Source organism: Medicago sativa, chromosome 1, assembly GCF_051527215.1.
Source record: "Medicago sativa cultivar Bolivia chromosome 1, Bolivia_mono, whole genome shotgun sequence".
Lineage (NCBI taxonomy): Eukaryota > Viridiplantae > Streptophyta > Magnoliopsida > Fabales > Fabaceae > Medicago > Medicago sativa.
Genome location: NC_140749.1, coordinates 83,293,460 through 83,310,407, shown reverse-complemented (window position 1 = coordinate 83,310,407; position 16,948 = coordinate 83,293,460). Strand labels below are relative to the sequence as shown.

General features: G+C 31.3%; 2 protein-coding genes across 2 annotated transcripts; one reads left to right on the top strand and one right to left on the bottom strand.

The window, feature by feature from the left end:
* The first annotated feature begins 4,295 nt into the window (after positions 1–4,295).
* On the top strand, positions 4,296–6,918 carry LOC146958258 (uncharacterized). Its single transcript, XM_085741350.1, has 2 exons — positions 4,296–5,190; positions 6,016–6,918. Exons 1-2 carry the CDS (start codon positions 4,878–4,880, stop codon positions 6,774–6,776), a joined length of 1,074 nt encoding a protein of 357 aa, XP_085597476.1. The 5' UTR covers positions 4,296–4,877; the 3' UTR covers positions 6,777–6,918.
* Positions 6,919–13,352: 6,434 nt separating this feature from the next.
* LOC146958257 (B3 domain-containing transcription factor VRN1-like) lies at positions 13,353–15,984 on the bottom strand. The gene is given in 5 exon segments (XM_085741349.1): positions 13,353–13,618; positions 13,621–13,741; positions 13,790–13,869; positions 14,064–14,239; positions 15,322–15,984. Coding segments are annotated over 5 exon segments (1,026 nt in total). The 5' UTR covers positions 15,875–15,984; the 3' UTR covers positions 13,353–13,522.
* Positions 15,985–16,948: the final 964 nt, after the last annotated feature.

Below are 16,948 nucleotides of genomic sequence, written 5' to 3'. Positions count from 1 at the left end.
TAATGTAATTAAATTTTTAAATAAATAATCTAAAATGATTTGATATGCCATAGAAGTGTGTCAAAATAATAACAGCTTAAATATTTTCATTAAAAGACATTAATTTTTATATATTTCTTCTCAAATAATTTCACTTATATAGAAAATTTACATAAAAATCATATATGATGGGGATGAGTAGCTCACTTGGTTTAGTTGAAAGTCTAAGGTTTAAATTCTGACAAGACAGAGCAATACTAATATAACAATCAACAAACTCACAAGCGTTAGAAGAGATTTGATCGTTTGATCTTGAACAAACTTTTTCTTATTATTTAAACTGTTTTAGATCTAATCTGTCTGATCTTAATTGAATGACCCAATTTGATTCTTCACTAACTACATGACTGCATGTAATCCACAAATTTTTGTAAAGATGTAATATATATATATATATATATATATATATATATATATATATATATATATAGGGGAATGCTACAACACACCCATCAATTTATATGAAGGTGTGTGTTAGCATTGAACACCCTTTTATTTGGACAAAACAAACCACCATTTTTTTCTAAAAACATGCCAAAATGAAGGGCAAATATGTAATTTACACATTATTATTAATATTTTCTATTACGGTTATTCTCCTTTTCAATCTTCTTCCTCTATTCTTTGCTTTCACAAACTGCTCCATTCCAACCACTCTTGATGGTCCCTTCTTCCCGTCACTGGCCTCAAGCTGGAGCAAATTTCACTCTCTCTCTCTCCACCCTCCACCATCACTCCGTTAGGCTCTCATGGGTTTCAGACTTACAAGTCAGAAACGAGAAAGAATATAGAAGAAAAGGACAATTTTGAAGGAAAAAATTTGATGTCCAATTCTCCAGGAACACCTCTCTTATCTTATAATTTTTTCTTAAGTTCGATTGGTCTTTCTTCCATAAAAACACCAATCAAAAATTGTTTCTTTTTTGTTTAAAGGAAAGTGTCTAATGAAAGCATACATACAATTGAATAATGAGAGAAGTTGTTGTTGATTAGAGAATTAATATACAATGATCCACGTCATGTCATTGTACTAGTCAAGTTTCCCCGAACTCTTCAATGATATAAATACAACGAGTGAGGGACAACAAAAATAGTACAAAAAGAGCTTTACATAAATTTTGAGGTTTTACTTGAGTAACTTTGTAGCATTGTACCTTGATGACTTTGTTCTTATATCTTTTTTAACGAATCAATCTCTATCATCTAATTAATTAATTTTAATAATTTATTCATCCTCTAAATAAACTAAGGTTAGGAAATTCTAAAGTCATCAAAGTGAAATCCTAAATTTTGTCATTTTGTGTCAAAAAATAAATTTTGTCATATTTTAATTAACTTACTCTGCTGAATTTTAAATTTTCTACATGTGTACTAGCGAATGTGTATATATCTCTCCCTCAAAAAACGTATAATAGAAGATGAATAATCTGAGTTCAGATCACCTAACTCAGCTTGTGTTTAGATTTATTTAACATATACCCTCCCCTTTCTATTATACTAGTCAAGTCATGACACAATTATAGGTATAGACACTAGGTCAAATGCTATACTATATTCTGTTTGGTATATAAATTTAAAGAACAGTATTGTTGATCACCTACACCTATATATGCATGGAACTGCCCTCCTCTCAGAGCCGTGTTTTGACTTCCAAGCTTTTCCGTTTGGTATAAGAAAATAATCTTAAACTAAATTTTATCAGGAAAATTAATAGAATTTCAAACGATTCTTTCACCTTTTTTAAATGCAAATTGCTTTGACAAAGACAAACTCAACAGCAAGTAGGATTATTATTCCCAACCTAATCCACGTCTGTTTACGGCTTAAATCTTATCTTAAAATTTACTTTTTATATTTAGGCAAATCTGTAACATTCACCCATCACTTATTTTTATTACTTACATTTGGCCTTATTATGCACTCTTACTTTGCACCCTACCCATCCGTTAGATATTTATAGACTAGCCACAAATCATTAGATCCAAAACAAATAAAACACATAGTTAAATTGGTTTCTTTGAATTTACCACATGGACATTTTATCTACAGCAATTTACCTATCGACACAATTTTTTATTTTTATTTTATCAAGTATTGGTAGCTAAAAATTCATCTCTTACCGGTGCGGATCCCCATAATTTTTTAATAGTGGAAGCACCATATATAAAATTATCCTATATAATTTTTTATATAAATTTTGAATGATATCTCATTTTCAATATCAATAAAAATATATTTCTCTATATAAATAACTAAACAATCATTTAACCGGTCATTTCTCACACAATTTCGTATTGAGTAAATTATACTCCCATCCCCTCAAAGATGCTTAAATTACACTCTCCTCCCCGCTTATGTGAAAATATAAACTTCTCCCACCTCCTATTCAAAACATATTAGAAAATATTTCACTCTCATCCCTTGAGAAAAGCTTGAATTACATTTCATTCCCCTCTTATGTTAAAATCTACGATTTAGTCCCTCAATATTTTTTTTATTTTCTAATAATCTAACAAAAAAAATAATCCAACACACTTCAAACAAAAATAGCATTTCGGGTTCATTTTAATATAATCAAATTTTGAATACATATCTTTCTCTATTTTTTATTCACAATTTCATTAACATATAATTTTAAACCCTATTATAAAATATGAAACAACCCAAAATAAAATTAAAATATGTGAAAAATTACTAAAGCCGATTAAGTGTGGTTATTTTAAAGTGAATTTTATAGTCTAAATTATAAATTTAATAACAAAATATTTAAATTTAATTGTCATTGACATTTAGATTATAAAGAAACGAATTTATATTTTTTAAATAGTGATGCAAAATTAATATATATATTATACAAATATTTATTTATGTTAAAATAGATTAATGTGTAGTCCATATTTAATTATTAAGGGAGGGGGTTGTAATTCAAACATCTTATAGGGGAGGGGAGTATAAATTTTACTTTTGAAGGAAGGAGAATGTATATTTTAACATAAGAGAGAGGGGAGGGGAGTGTAATTCAAGCATCTTTGAGGGGAGGAGAGTATAATTTACACTTTCGTATTTGATTCTTGATAATATTCATATTATCAAAGAAGAATTTGAGATATATGATGATATGTGTGGACCAAGAGAGAAATAATTTGTAATACGTGTAGGCCATATGATCAAAATGTCAACTATTAATTCATTATACTACTAAAAAAAGTGTATGTAACCAAAAAAAAAAAATACTACTAAAAAAAGTGTTTCTAAAAATTTTGCATCTTTGAGGGGAGGAGAGTATAATTTACACTTTCGTATTTGATTCTTGATAATATTCATATTATCAAAGAAGAATTTGAGATATATGATGATATGTGTGGACCAAGAGAGAAATAATTTGTAATACGTGTAGGCCATATGATCAAAATGTCAACTATTAATTCATTATACTACTAAAAAAAGTGTATGTAACCAAAAAAAAAAAATACTACTAAAAAAAGTGTTTCTAAAAATTTTGCGTAGGCACAAGTCCACATATGTGCCAACATGCATCCGTACCTGTCTCTTACAATGAATAAATAAAATGTCTAAAATTTGAATCTGCATCCTACATATATAATTTAATATTTTTACCAACGGAGTTAAGTTTAATAAAATTTTAATCGACTATATATAATTTACCAACAATTTTCCAAAGACAGTATAATTTGCCCTGCTTATGTCATATATGCCGTCATGTAGTGTATTAGCTTATTTTCATATGCTCACTAAAATATCTTTTAAAAGCAACTTATGAAATTAATTTAAATGAATATTTAAACACGCTAACTTTTTTATATCTCTCCAACGCCCCATTTTTTCTTTACCTCTCTTATTATCACATTAATAAACTATCATATCACTCATTTTTTTCTCTCTTTTTTTCATAATTCAAAGGTGTATAAACCTACATGATATGATATATATGTTTAGAAAACATTTTCCTAAAATCAAAATATGTTCGTACAAAGGTATGTGTGTGAGCACATCACATATTGTATATTATTATTAGGGTTATGATAGAAGACACCTTTTGTGAAGGTGTCTTTTATCAAGTTACTCTATGAGCATTTGCGAAAATACACCAACTTACTTTTATGAAGGTGTCTTTTAGCAAAGTTATAACTAAAAAGTGAAAATCACACCTTAAAGTGTGACTTGATAAAAGACACCACCAAAGGGTGGCTTGTAACAAAACCCTTATTATTATATAAATGCTTGTTTTGACTCCTTATGGGTATAGAACTCAAACCAAAAATGATCACTGTTTCCTTTTATCTCTTTCTTTCTCCACTATTTTAGAACAAGAAACCGACATAAGTAAAGATTTGCACAGGGTGGTGCTACTCAGTTCCAATTTTGCCACCAACATATCAATTTTCAGTTTGAACGTATCTAGGTGTGTCAACTTGCACGCCAAAAAATTATCAAAAAGAGACGCAAACCTTTTTATATATATCTATTTGTTTAGATATTTTTCCTTAGTAATTTTTGTAGAATCAAAATCAAAAACAGTTTCTGATCCCAAAACAAAAGTTGAAAAAAATTTGTAACATAGAGGGTGGTGCTTGTGTAAAATTTCTCAGAACTCAGAATTCAAAAGAAATTCGAGGTTGAAAGATTTTGTTGCATATCAAAAGCATAGTTAAGGTTACATGTAATTGATATATAAATAGAAAGAAAAAAAAGTGGCGCAGCAAAGGGATACAGGAAAGTTCGCGAGGTTGAAGGAGGAGGAACATGGTGGTGATGAGAAAGAGGAAGAAGCTTCAGGGTCACATGGATTGAACCAACAGCAGTATGGAGAGGTGGCAATGTCTTGTCCTATGGTTTCAGCGCCGACTCAGCATGGATTGGGCCAGGCCCAAAATGAGTGGGTCCAAGTCCAACAAGGAAGTGGTTATTTTCCTATGATGTCAGGTTTTGTCCCTGTCTCTTCTAGTTCTAATTCTCCTCGTATGTATTCTTCTAGTGCTGCTCTTTTGGGGTCTAGTTCATGGGTTGGACACAAAAGAGTGCGTGAAGATGGTCTTCATAATGATGATGCTGTTGGTGGTTCTTCTCAACAAGATATGAGAAATATTGCTGATTTTAGATTACCTTTTTCACAGGGAAACTCATCATCAGGTACTATTGCTTTCATTTTCTCTCCTTTTACGTCTACATACACAATTGTATTATCATCTTCATCATAAATAATTGACATAAGAATTCCTTCATTTTTTGTTAAACTTTTTTTTCTAAATTTAATGTTGACCAAAATTCATTCAACTTGTTTTTTAATATGGTAAATGGAACAATCTATGAAAAGTACTATTATTAATCCCCTTAAATTTCACATGACCAAAACATGTTATTCTAAGTACAACACTAATGTCCAGAAGGAGCAATATAATATGTGTGTTGAGATGCTAAAGAACAGTCAAGAAAAAGTTTTTTTTTTTTTTTTAGTGAAGGATCAATAAAAAGGTTTAGTAGTTAACAAGGAACCATTTTAATAAACCAACAAGTAACATTTGCTATAGAAAGGGTGCAAGCAACATTAACCTATATCAACCAAATCTAATGTTGCAAAGTACACATAAACATAACCAGTTGACTTTTTTTTTTTTTTTTTTTTTTTTTACAAATCTTGATCCCATCTTGGAAAAACTATTTCAACTTATATTGCATGGATATTAAAATTTTCATTAACAAGTGAAACTAAATAGTCGGTAAGATCCGCTTGATTGCTAATGCCGATATTGATAGGCTAAGCACTTTCATTCGGGTTCAAATCCAAAATCTCGCTGTGGGTGAGCTTTGACAAAAAACAAAAATGAAACTTAATAATATACAATAGTCTCTAAAACAGTATTGGAAATGAAAAACCATTGTTTAGTTCAAATTGTTCAATATATATAATTGTACCTTATGATCTTCTATTTAATTTATTTGAAAAAACGGTAACAGAAGCAACAACAACTTCAAGTACAAGCAATGTAACACAATCGAGTGAAGCAGCATCGACAACAAATGAAGAAGAAACCGGAGAGAGAAGAAGAAGATACAGAGGAGTGAGACAGAGACCATGGGGAAAATGGGCAGCAGAAATTCGAGATCCACACAAAGCAGCAAGAGTATGGCTTGGAACATTTGAAACTGCAGAAGCTGCAGCAAGAGCTTACGATGAAGCTGCATTAAGATTCAGAGGAAACAGAGCAAAACTCAATTTCCCTGAAAATGTTCCAGCAACAAGACCAACTTTTCCGGCGAATACTTCAACATCTTCTGTTTCTCCAGCAACACATTATTCACCTGCACCACCACAAATGCAGCCACAACAACAACCGTTTGTTCAGTTTCAAAGCTCTTCTGATATGTTGAGAGACTATTATCAATATTCTCAGCTTCTGAAAGGTTCCGGTGATTTTCAAGGACTTGAACAATGGTTCTACGAATCACAAATGGCGGCGATACATTCATCTTCATCGATGTTGTCGCCTTCCCCGTCACTTTCTTTGTCATCTTCTTCATCTTCAACTGCATTTTCACCTTCCAGTCAATTATCCTCTGTTTCACTTCCCCTGTTTCCTGGTCAGCAAATGGAGTTTTTCCGGCCACCGGAAGATCACTCTCGCGGTGGAGGATACAGTGGTGGGTCCCATTTTCCACCTTCAACATGGTCAGATACGGGTGGTTATCCTCCTCCTCCTCCACCTTCTTCTAGTTGATAATGGAATATAATATACATAACTTCTTTAATTTTCTTGTTTTATTTTTTAAATACTATTTTTTATTTCTTTTGACATACTTGCAAACAACAACAAAAAACAACTTTTATTTATTTATTTTTATTTTCTTCTTGATTTTGGATGATTTGGAGTTCATTGAATTCGGCATGTAGTTTTGGTTATTTGTTTATGTTATTATTGGGATTAAAATAAGAGTAATGATATTTGAACAACTATTTTAGTACAACTTTTGGTACAACCTTGTTCTTCTCTCTTCTCATTGGTCAAAAACAATGAAGAGAGAAAAAGGAAGAGAGAGAATAAAAAGATAATGTGAGTATAAGAGAGAAAGTTGTATAAAAGTTGTACAAAAATGGTTGTACAAATAACATTTCTCTTAAAATAATTGAAGATTGAGTGATGATAAAATGTAGTAGAATTTAGGGGTAGAACTAAAGTTAGGCAACCTGTTTTGTAGTCTAAGGTCTAAATCACATTAAGTTTGGGACAAGTTAGGGTTACTAGCTGAATAATTAATCAAAGTTTTGGACTTCTTGGCTACTTGTTGTATAAAAAAAATCAAAGTCTTTGAAAGTCTTTTTTTATAAATTAAAAATATTAGGTTCTAAATTATTGAAAAAGTCTTTTAGACTTTAAACCTATTCTAATTTTGTAAAAAAAAAAAATCTATTCTAATTTCTGAATCCTATCTTTATTATTCTAGTTGACAATTAATTGTTGTGTAAAAAAAAGAAGTTATCAATTATTTTTATACATTAAATTTTGTTTGTGGTCCATGAACATAACCTACCAAATCTAGGTGAGGCTCACGTTAACCTTTGATGAATTATATGTAATTTACCCTTAACAACACGTATGATTCGATTCTTGAATAAATGAGATAGAGATCACATGTAGAATGATGGAAATGTAGAAGTGTGATGTTCTTGATATGAAAATGGTTGTAAGAAAAAATTATATTGGCGAGGCCAACATTACCCCTTGATGAATTGGAGGCAATTTACCTCTAATAATTAGTAGGATTGGAATATGGAACAAATGAGCTGAAAATCACGTGCTAAACAAAGAGAATGAAGAAGTTTAATGTTCATAAGATAAAAATGACAACTGATGATAAAAAAGATGAAGAAAACATGATTTTTCTTTAATAGAGATAAATTACTCCTAATTCAACAAGAGTAACGTAGAAAAACCACCAAATCTAAGATGAAACACGTTAATAATTTCTCAAAACTCCATTTATATTATAATAACATAAATTTGTGTAAGATCAATGATAAAAGTATATATATGAACTTTCGACTATATGCTTCCTTATAATGGAGCATTTGGAACTTGCGCTTAGACACTTGCAAGACAAAGCCAAATACTTCATCTGTTCTAAAATATAAATAAAAATTGATCAACAAAAGTTAATGTATTTAGTTTAAAATTTATGTCAAATACATAAAATTATGTTGATAAATTTTTGCTTATATTTTGAGACAAAAGAAATATATTAGTAAGTAAACAAAGTTAAGGTCAGGTATTAAATTGTTGAAGAATAAATAGACTGAAGTTCAGACTTTAAAAGCTCTAAGCCTAGTTTATCCTATTTTCACTCCTAGCTAGACAGGGTTAGATAAAAAGTCAGGTATATGAAACCTAGCAGGCAGCAGCATCTCTTATTTCAAGCTTAGTTCAAAGCTAAAAACAAAACAACATTTAGTTTCAATTGGTAGTGAGAGTTCAAGAATTGTGATACTTATCCGCTATATATTTATATCAAAGTTATGAGAGAAAGCCAAATTCAATCAATATATAAATTAACCATTAAAGCTCACTCCAATAAAAAGTTTGTGAGTAATAATGGAGACCGGTGAATGAGATCATATTGTTACATAAATACGGTCTTTCACAATGAGGTCACGTTCAAATTTACAAACATATCTTTGTCTTCTAAATAGAAGACTCTCTACAAATTTTTAGAGATATTTCTTACTCGTTTTTTCAAATATCATTCATTAATACTACTAGTTTATATTGTAATATAGAAAATCAGCACTAAATACATTAATACACCAAAGATAATTTAGTAATAGTTACACACATTTTAAACAAATTTATTATTTCAGCCACTTTCCTTAATACCCACAATTTTTTTGTAAACTATTCATATAAAAATGACGGAGAAAGTAATACAAATAGAGAAATTAAGCCAAACATTAAATTAGCAAGAAATAATCATTTTTCTTCTTCCAATTTCAGAGTTGTAGAATGTTGAGAGTAAGGAAGAAGGGAGTCCATTTTAACCAATAAAAAAGTTTTTTTTCCCTTCTTCTTTTTCATAGAAATCAACGGAGAGATCGAAAAGGGATGTGAAAACAGTTAATAAGAATTTCAAAATTACCTTAGTCCCATGTATTTAAATATATTTTAATGTAAAAAAATTGGTCTATTAGTCCAAATAAAAATTTGTTAGTTGCTAAAATAAACGTTAATAATAAATTGTATTCTTCCTTTCTCTCTTCTCTCCTTCTCAAACCCTTGCTGTCACCCCTTCTTCTTCTTCTTCTTCTTCTTCTTTTTCTTCTTCTTGTCAGAGGGGTGATTTAGGGTCAATTTTGACCCAAAAATCACTCCTCCGAGTTGTTTTTTCCTTCTACCCTAATTAAATAAGTGATTTCACATATCTTCTGTTTTCTTTTGTTTGTTTTTGTGATTTCGTCGTCTCTGAACGACTCTGTTTGTTTTGATTTCCCGCCTTTGTGTGGTGTGTTTTTGATTTGCCGTCTTAGTGCGGTGTTTATTTGATTTCCCGTCTTAGTGCGGTGTTTATTTGATTCAGGTTGAAAGATTAGCTTTGAGCAAGTGCAGATCCGATCAATGACAATGACTTTGGCGTCGTCAACATTGCAGATCCGGATACATGAGTATTCCGGAGACTTGAATATAGTCATATTAGTCATACTTGTAGGCACATTCATCATTTTTGTTTTTAGCGAATTTGGATTTGTATTGTATCGATATACTCTATCAATTTGAATGAATGAATATCGTTTACTTTTGTCAAAAAAATAAAATAAACGTTAATAAAATAAAATGAATCTATAGTAGCAAAACTCTTTAAATATCTATATGAGTGTTATTGTGGAACTTCAAACAAAGTAGTGCATGCAAAATACAACTTTGGTTGAAGTTGACACCCCAAAACTTAAATCACACATAGAATATACGAATTACTTCATTTTATTAAAATTGAAGTTACAAATAGTTGGATTTGCAAGTATCGTTTATCAAGTTCAATATGCCATATTTGTTTTTCCTTTTATTTTTTATTTTTTATTTTTTTGGGCTTTTGTATAAGTCATGTTAGTGTGACGAATCATGAAACTTGGTGTGTTGGTAACGATATTTGACAATATATATGCTTCGATGAAATAAAATAAGTGTTAGAGATGGACGTTGAAATAATAAGCAGTAAAAGGATAAGGCTCTGTTTGGTAAACCACCAAAAAGAGCTTTTAGCTTTTAGCTTATAAGCTCATTTGACAAAAAAAGCTTTGTTTGGTAACACAAAAGCTCTGTTTGGTACAACGAGCTTATAGCTTATTTCAGGAGCTTATAAGCTATTTTTCAGAAGCTACTTCAAGTAGCTTATAGCTTTTAGCTTCTCAATTTTTCTTCCATATTTACCCTTATTATTCAAAGCAAAAGCTATCAGCTAATTTTACCAAACACTTCAACTAGCTTATCAGCTAAAAGCTATCAGCTAGCTTATCAGCTATCAGCTAATTTTACCAAACAGAGCCTAAGTATTGTTAGCCCAGAAAAGGATAAGTACTAATTAAACTGAAGTGCGTCTCAAGTTTACGTGAGAATATGGTTTTTTCTTTCAATAAACGTGAGAATATGGACTGAACGCATAGGTTTTTTCTTTCAATAAACGTGAGAATATGGACTGAACGCATAGGTTCAATGACATCAATAATTGGAACATGATGTAAGATTTGTTATATTAATCTCCCTGTTCTCGTAGAAAATAGTTATGCTAATCTAAAGTTTTTTAAACATGGAAACTAGGGTAGGAATAGGTCAGACGGTTCGTCAAGAGTTTATGGTTCAATAAAGTTCGGTTCAAACTAATTCATTTATAATTATGTTAGACTTAAGCTTTTTAAAAAGCTCATTAATTTAAATAAGTCAGGCTAAAGGTAATTGAAAAGCCTACTAGGCCTACCAGACCGACACATATATGTGTAATATATATACTTCATTATATTAGTACATTTTTGGTTCCTTCGAATTTTCAATACCACAATTTATTTATTTTTTGCAATTTGAGATTTCCAATGAATTAAAAAAAAAGAGTTACAAAAGACTTAGTATTACTCTCTTATTTTAATTTCAACTAAGTTGCTATTATTATTCTCATCTTATCTCAAATTACAAAGTAAGGAACCCTATTAGCCAGCCTCTACAACATGGATGTTAAAGCTCTTCAAAATTTTATTAAATATACATGCAATATATGCTTATAAAGTGGGAAAAAAATGGATGTACATGTTTTACAAAATTTTATTTACCCTTTGGCCGTTTAAGAAATACATGCTTATTAGTCTTTTTATAAATATGTCAAATGTTCTATTTAAACTTTTTAGTATAAATTCAGCTTTTAGACATGTTAATATGTCAAACCTGGTTTTTAAAAAGGCCAGACTTAAGATAAAGTTTTTGATAGGCTAATAGGCCAGACTTAGACTTTAGTTTTTTTGGAAATTTTACCCTATACCCTTACATCTATACCTTTTCCCTTGCAATTTATCAAAAATCCCAATATTACCCTTTTTATCATTTAACTTTTTACGCATTTTTTTCACCCTTACTCCAACATTTCCTAATCTAGATCAGTTCAACCCCACATGATAGTCAAATATGTATTTCCCAAAAAGCTTTTTTTTTTTATTTTTTTTTATCATTTTTGGTATGTAATTTTGTTTTTCGGAAAGCGGTGAAACACCATTCCAAAACAAGGCCATATATGCTATGAATAACACCCTTGGAATTACTCCCAATACACGACCTAATCAGAGACTAAAACCCTAATCGCTTAGCTTCCTCATGAGGCTGAGTATTCTTATTGTGCTTACTTCAAGTATAGGAAGGTTGGATAATTTAACTTATTTGAGTTAAAAACTGAACTGTTTTTTTTTTTTTACAAAAAATTGAAGTGTTTGAAGGTCATAAGTTCAAAGATTTTCTAAGAAGAAACATAAATCTAACAATTATTTGCAAATAATTGGCCATTTAAAAGAAATAAAGAAAGTAAAATTACACTGTTTTACGGTGGCAATCAATTACAACTCCCCAACACAATAGATAATGTCAAACATGAATCATGATCACAGTTTGTTTACCCTGATTTTGATTTTGACTTATCAAATAATCCCTCCATCAACATTTTAGTTCATTTAATTGTAAATAAGAGTTGTGTAAATTGATCATCTATTTGTTTGATAATCTAATGGACAACCATATTTTTACAAAGAAAACTATGTATCGACACGAAAACCAAAACAATAGAGAGAAAAAGTAAAAACATAACTTGAGTATAAGAGAGAAAATTGTCACAAAAATTATTATAAAATGGTTGTACAAATATTATTTCTCTAAAAATAAATGCTAAAGGTCGAATTTCATAAATTATGGCATTTCAGTGAAAGCAAAACAGAATTATCAGTAAACAATTGAAATATAACAAACGGGCCACTGATTAAAAAATGAATGGGAAATCAAATTATCACACACGGTCATATGTTCTAACTAAATACTCACCGTAAGAGCTTACTAATAAACACACTTTACAACTTTATCTTGTTAAAAAATTAAAGAAAATCAAGGATTTCTAATGTATCTGGTTCCATCAGATACACATAATCTTCCTATTGCATGCAAGTTAAACAAGGAATATGATATTTGTTCCTTTAGTTTTCCTCATTATCCATTTATTCAAAAACCAAGGTACAAAAGGGACAGCACCAACATAGGGTCCATAACATAAGAATCAACTAAGTAAGGAAAGGAAATGTTCAGCATGTTCAGAATGAAGTAACTGACAGCCTGTTATGCAAGCAAACAGAAATTAGAGTTATTATGAGGATTTGAATATTGAGCAAATGGATTTAAACATAATAAATCTTTTGAGATGAGCATATAAAGAAAAAATTCCCATAAATTTAAGAGGTCAGCTAGTCACATTTGAGGGGAGTAGATATAAATCCATTTGCTCAATATTCAAATCCTGTTGAGAGCAATTACCACTCTTGTTCCATTGTTTATGTAAATAAAAAAGACAGAAATTAGAGACACCACACCACAAACATATAGCTACAATACAAGCAAAAATCACAATGCTTTCGAACTCATCAAATCAAAGACAGATGTATTTTACATCAAAACCATAACCTTCAAAAGTGAAACTAGCTAGCAACCAAAGGTGCACCAGAAGACTTAACGTAAGTCCCAAACATTTTAAATAAGGTATGGAAATAAATTAAGTCAATGTATCTTAAAACAATCCATTGAGAAATTTGAGTACAATTACTTTGGACGAGGATCACACAAGCAATGATCTCTGCCTAACTTGTCGCGTCACATCTTTGGCTTATCAATGACATGTTTTCATAAGAACTCAACTGGTTTGTTCGGCTAATCGTAATCGGTGACCACATGGAAAATTAATTTAATTAGTCTTGGCGCGCAAATAAATACGTGTGCATCAAAAACTGCAAATTTGATTGTAAAAGATCAAAAGTACCGTGAATATGAGGAGGGATTTAATTTATTGTTCTCTTGCACGAAAGATAACAACTTCAAAAAAAAGTCTTGGTGCCTCAACTAGCTGAAAAACACACACATCACCTAGTTTCAATTTATTGTCCGTGACAAAATTCTTCCAACCATCATTAAAAGATATTTGTCCATTGCAAGAGTTAAGCTTTAACTTGACATGCCAAAATCTCTTCGCCTCAACAACCCAAAACATAGCACTCTCCTGTTGTTGACATGTTGTTAAGAAGTTGCGCGGTATGACCTGTTTTGACAGTTTTTATCATTAGCAAAAACAACATTACCAATCGCAGAATTAAGCTCCAATTATATTTCAATATTATAACTTGTTTTTTCTTTGACAAATTCAATTATTATAACTTGTTATTGGATTTAATATTTGATTCACATACTTTCAACAAAAAAATGAAGCGAACCAGAAATGTAGCACAAACTTACCAGCACATTTCTTTGAATGTGTGATGGGCGCATTTGACGAATGAAAGATTTGTTGTGACTGCGGCAAGCCTTGGCTCTCTCCAATGCTCCAGTGCTACATTCAATAGCTTCTGAAACCTTCCTTTGTTTCATAGTAGACGATCCCCTAATGTTATAGGGGACTTCTCTTCTTCTACCTATTAAAATAATTTGAGATGCAGAATGAAAGCAACACATATATAACAGTTTTTTTATCTTTTACCATCAAAGTTGTAGTTTTTGATGCACGCGCGCGCACACACACGTCATGTTGCTATAGAAATTTGGAAATCTCTTAGAATACGAGATATGATAGAACCACATATTTTACATGTGGATATAATTGTTGATTTGTATTTTAAAGTTTCCCCAAACATGTCTCAAGTGAGACGTAGAATGCGGTGTACAACATTGTGGAGTTTATGAGAAAGCTGGTATTTAAAATTGTGGGATGAAGTGGGTGAAAATGTTACTAAAATATATCATTGTGCTGCATCCTTCCTCAATAAATGGCAGTGAGCAAAATTACAACGGAACCCAAACACTAGTGCAGCCGCTCGACAAGTAATTGTTCGTTGGAAGACATCTCTCTTTGGCATGTTGAATTGTAATGTAGATGCAACTTTTATGCATAACAAAGTTGGTATCGATATGTGCATTAGAAGTCATGAGGGGAATTTAACAAGGTAAAAACTATCTCTTTTCCTTCCTCTCTTCAAGTCAAGGAGGGGGATGCGGAGGCCTCTGGTCTGTTGCAAGCTTTCAAATGGATGGGTTAAGTGGGGCTTAACAATGATATATTTGAGGTTGATGCAAAAGTAGTGGTTGTCTCCCTACTAACGGACATGGACACCGACACCGACACGCCGATAAAACTAATAATTTAAGTAAATCATATAATGCAGTGTAACTATAAGTGTCAGTGTCAGATACGACACATGTACCACACGAGATACACCTAATCTGAAAAGTGTTCGTGCTTCATAGTCTCCCTACCCTATGATTTTTTAATCATTAGAGATTTTTTTTCCACTTATGTTCAAACTCGTTGGTTGAGTTCTATAGAAGGCAAACCAATATGGTAGTCCACGAATTAACTAAGACAGCTATATACGGTCAACACTCAAGTTTTTGATTTGTTGCCGGATTGTATTGCTACTATTTTGATTAATGAAATCCGTAAAAATTAAAAACAACTTAATTTAAGGAAACAAAACGGGGAAGAAAGAAACTCATGTACCTCTTTTTTTAGGTTTTGCGGTATAAAAATCTGCATACTCAACGGGCATTGTCATTTGAGATGGAGTTTGTCCAGATATCTCAGCAAGAAGGCTGCGATAGCGTTTAGGCTCCTCTTGTTGGTTGGTTTTCTTCATTCTATTGAGATGATAATAAGAAACTGCAGGTTTTGTTGTTTTGGTTTCCCATGGGGAAAACAAGGAGGATAGCATGGGGTAACATATTTCCGTGCCAGTTTCATCAAAAATGGATAGGTTAAATATGCTGATGGGATATGAGGCTTCAACGTAGTTGAAGTGCAAAACTTGATTATGCTTCAAAGAATAAGCTTCAGCAAATGCCTTCCACTTGTTTAATAACACATGAGTATCATCATGTTGTTTCCAATCCAATAGCCATGTGGTTTTATCAGGAAGCTGAAGACATATAGGGCTAGAAATATTATCCCAAAATTTACTACTCAAAGCTGTAATCATCAAATCGTCGTTTCGAAGGCAGTCTTCATCAATAATTTTGCAAAACTTGGTATCGCTTTCAGAAACTTGAAATATCATTGTGTTGTTAGTGAATCGTTGCAAAGAGGAGGCAAACCCTAAACTCTAATCTTAAGCAAAGCGGTGCCTTTTTGCACTTGAGTTCAGTACGGCGGTTTTTTAGGATGAAGATTTCTTTCTAAGCCCTCCCAAAATCTCCAAAGGCCCCCTAAAATACCGAATTTGACCTTTTATACAACCTAAGGTAGATATATACTGAGCTAGTTAGGAAGATAACTACGGAATACGTTAGGGAGATATAAACCGGATATGTTAGGGAGATATATACAGAACTAGTTAGGAAGATCACAATCATTCCAACAAAGAGTGTTAATCTTCACTCAATTGCTATCAATTAGCCTGTAAATCGTACTTTTTCCTATCACATTGAAAATCTGCATAATTTTCATTGGTTTTTGACACTACAAGAAACATTACCTTTTCCCTCGCAAAATCCCTGAAAAAAAGACAGAATCCCTGGCAAACGGGACGTTTGTGAGGGAATTTCCCAGGGGCGGAAGCACTCGCAAAAGTGCTCGTCGCAAACATTTTGCCAGGGGTTACACCCCTGGAAAAAAACGAGGGGCTCAACCCCTGGTATATGGCCTGGTTTTGTCCCTGTCATAACCCCTGGCATATTCCCTCACTTTGGTATTGTCTGCTCTGCTGACGCACTGACTGACTGATGGAAGGTCAAATCAGATCAGCAAAAAACTAGGGACTTGCGAGGGGTTTAACCCCTGGCAAATGGTATATTATTTTTAAAAAAAATATGTTTTATTTATAAAACTGAATTTTTTATTATTTAATTAAATATTTTATAAATAATTTTAATTAATAAAACGTATTTTACAAAAATATATATTTAAAAACCAGTTTTTAAAATTAAAAAAATATATTTTTATCCCTCAAAAAAAAAATTAATAACAGATTTAGTTTAACAAACAGTTTTACTTTTAAAAAATATCAGATTTTTGAATACACAAATTTAAAAACAATATTCTCTAAATTATTATTATTTTTTAAAAACAGTACCGAAATGTTCTTAGAAAAAAAATAAGCAGGTCCTATTTTTCTTAAGAAACAGCTCCTATT

Excerpts from the sequence above, each read along its gene's own strand:
- LOC146958258 (XM_085741350.1), top strand. The coding sequence starts at position 4,878 with ATGTCTTGTCCTATGGTTTCAGCGCCGACTCAGCATGGATTGGGCCAG. Across the intron at positions 5,191-6,015 it reads ACAGGGAAACTCATCATCAG|AAGCAACAACAACTTCAAGT; the intron begins GTACTATTGCTT and ends AAACGGTAACAG.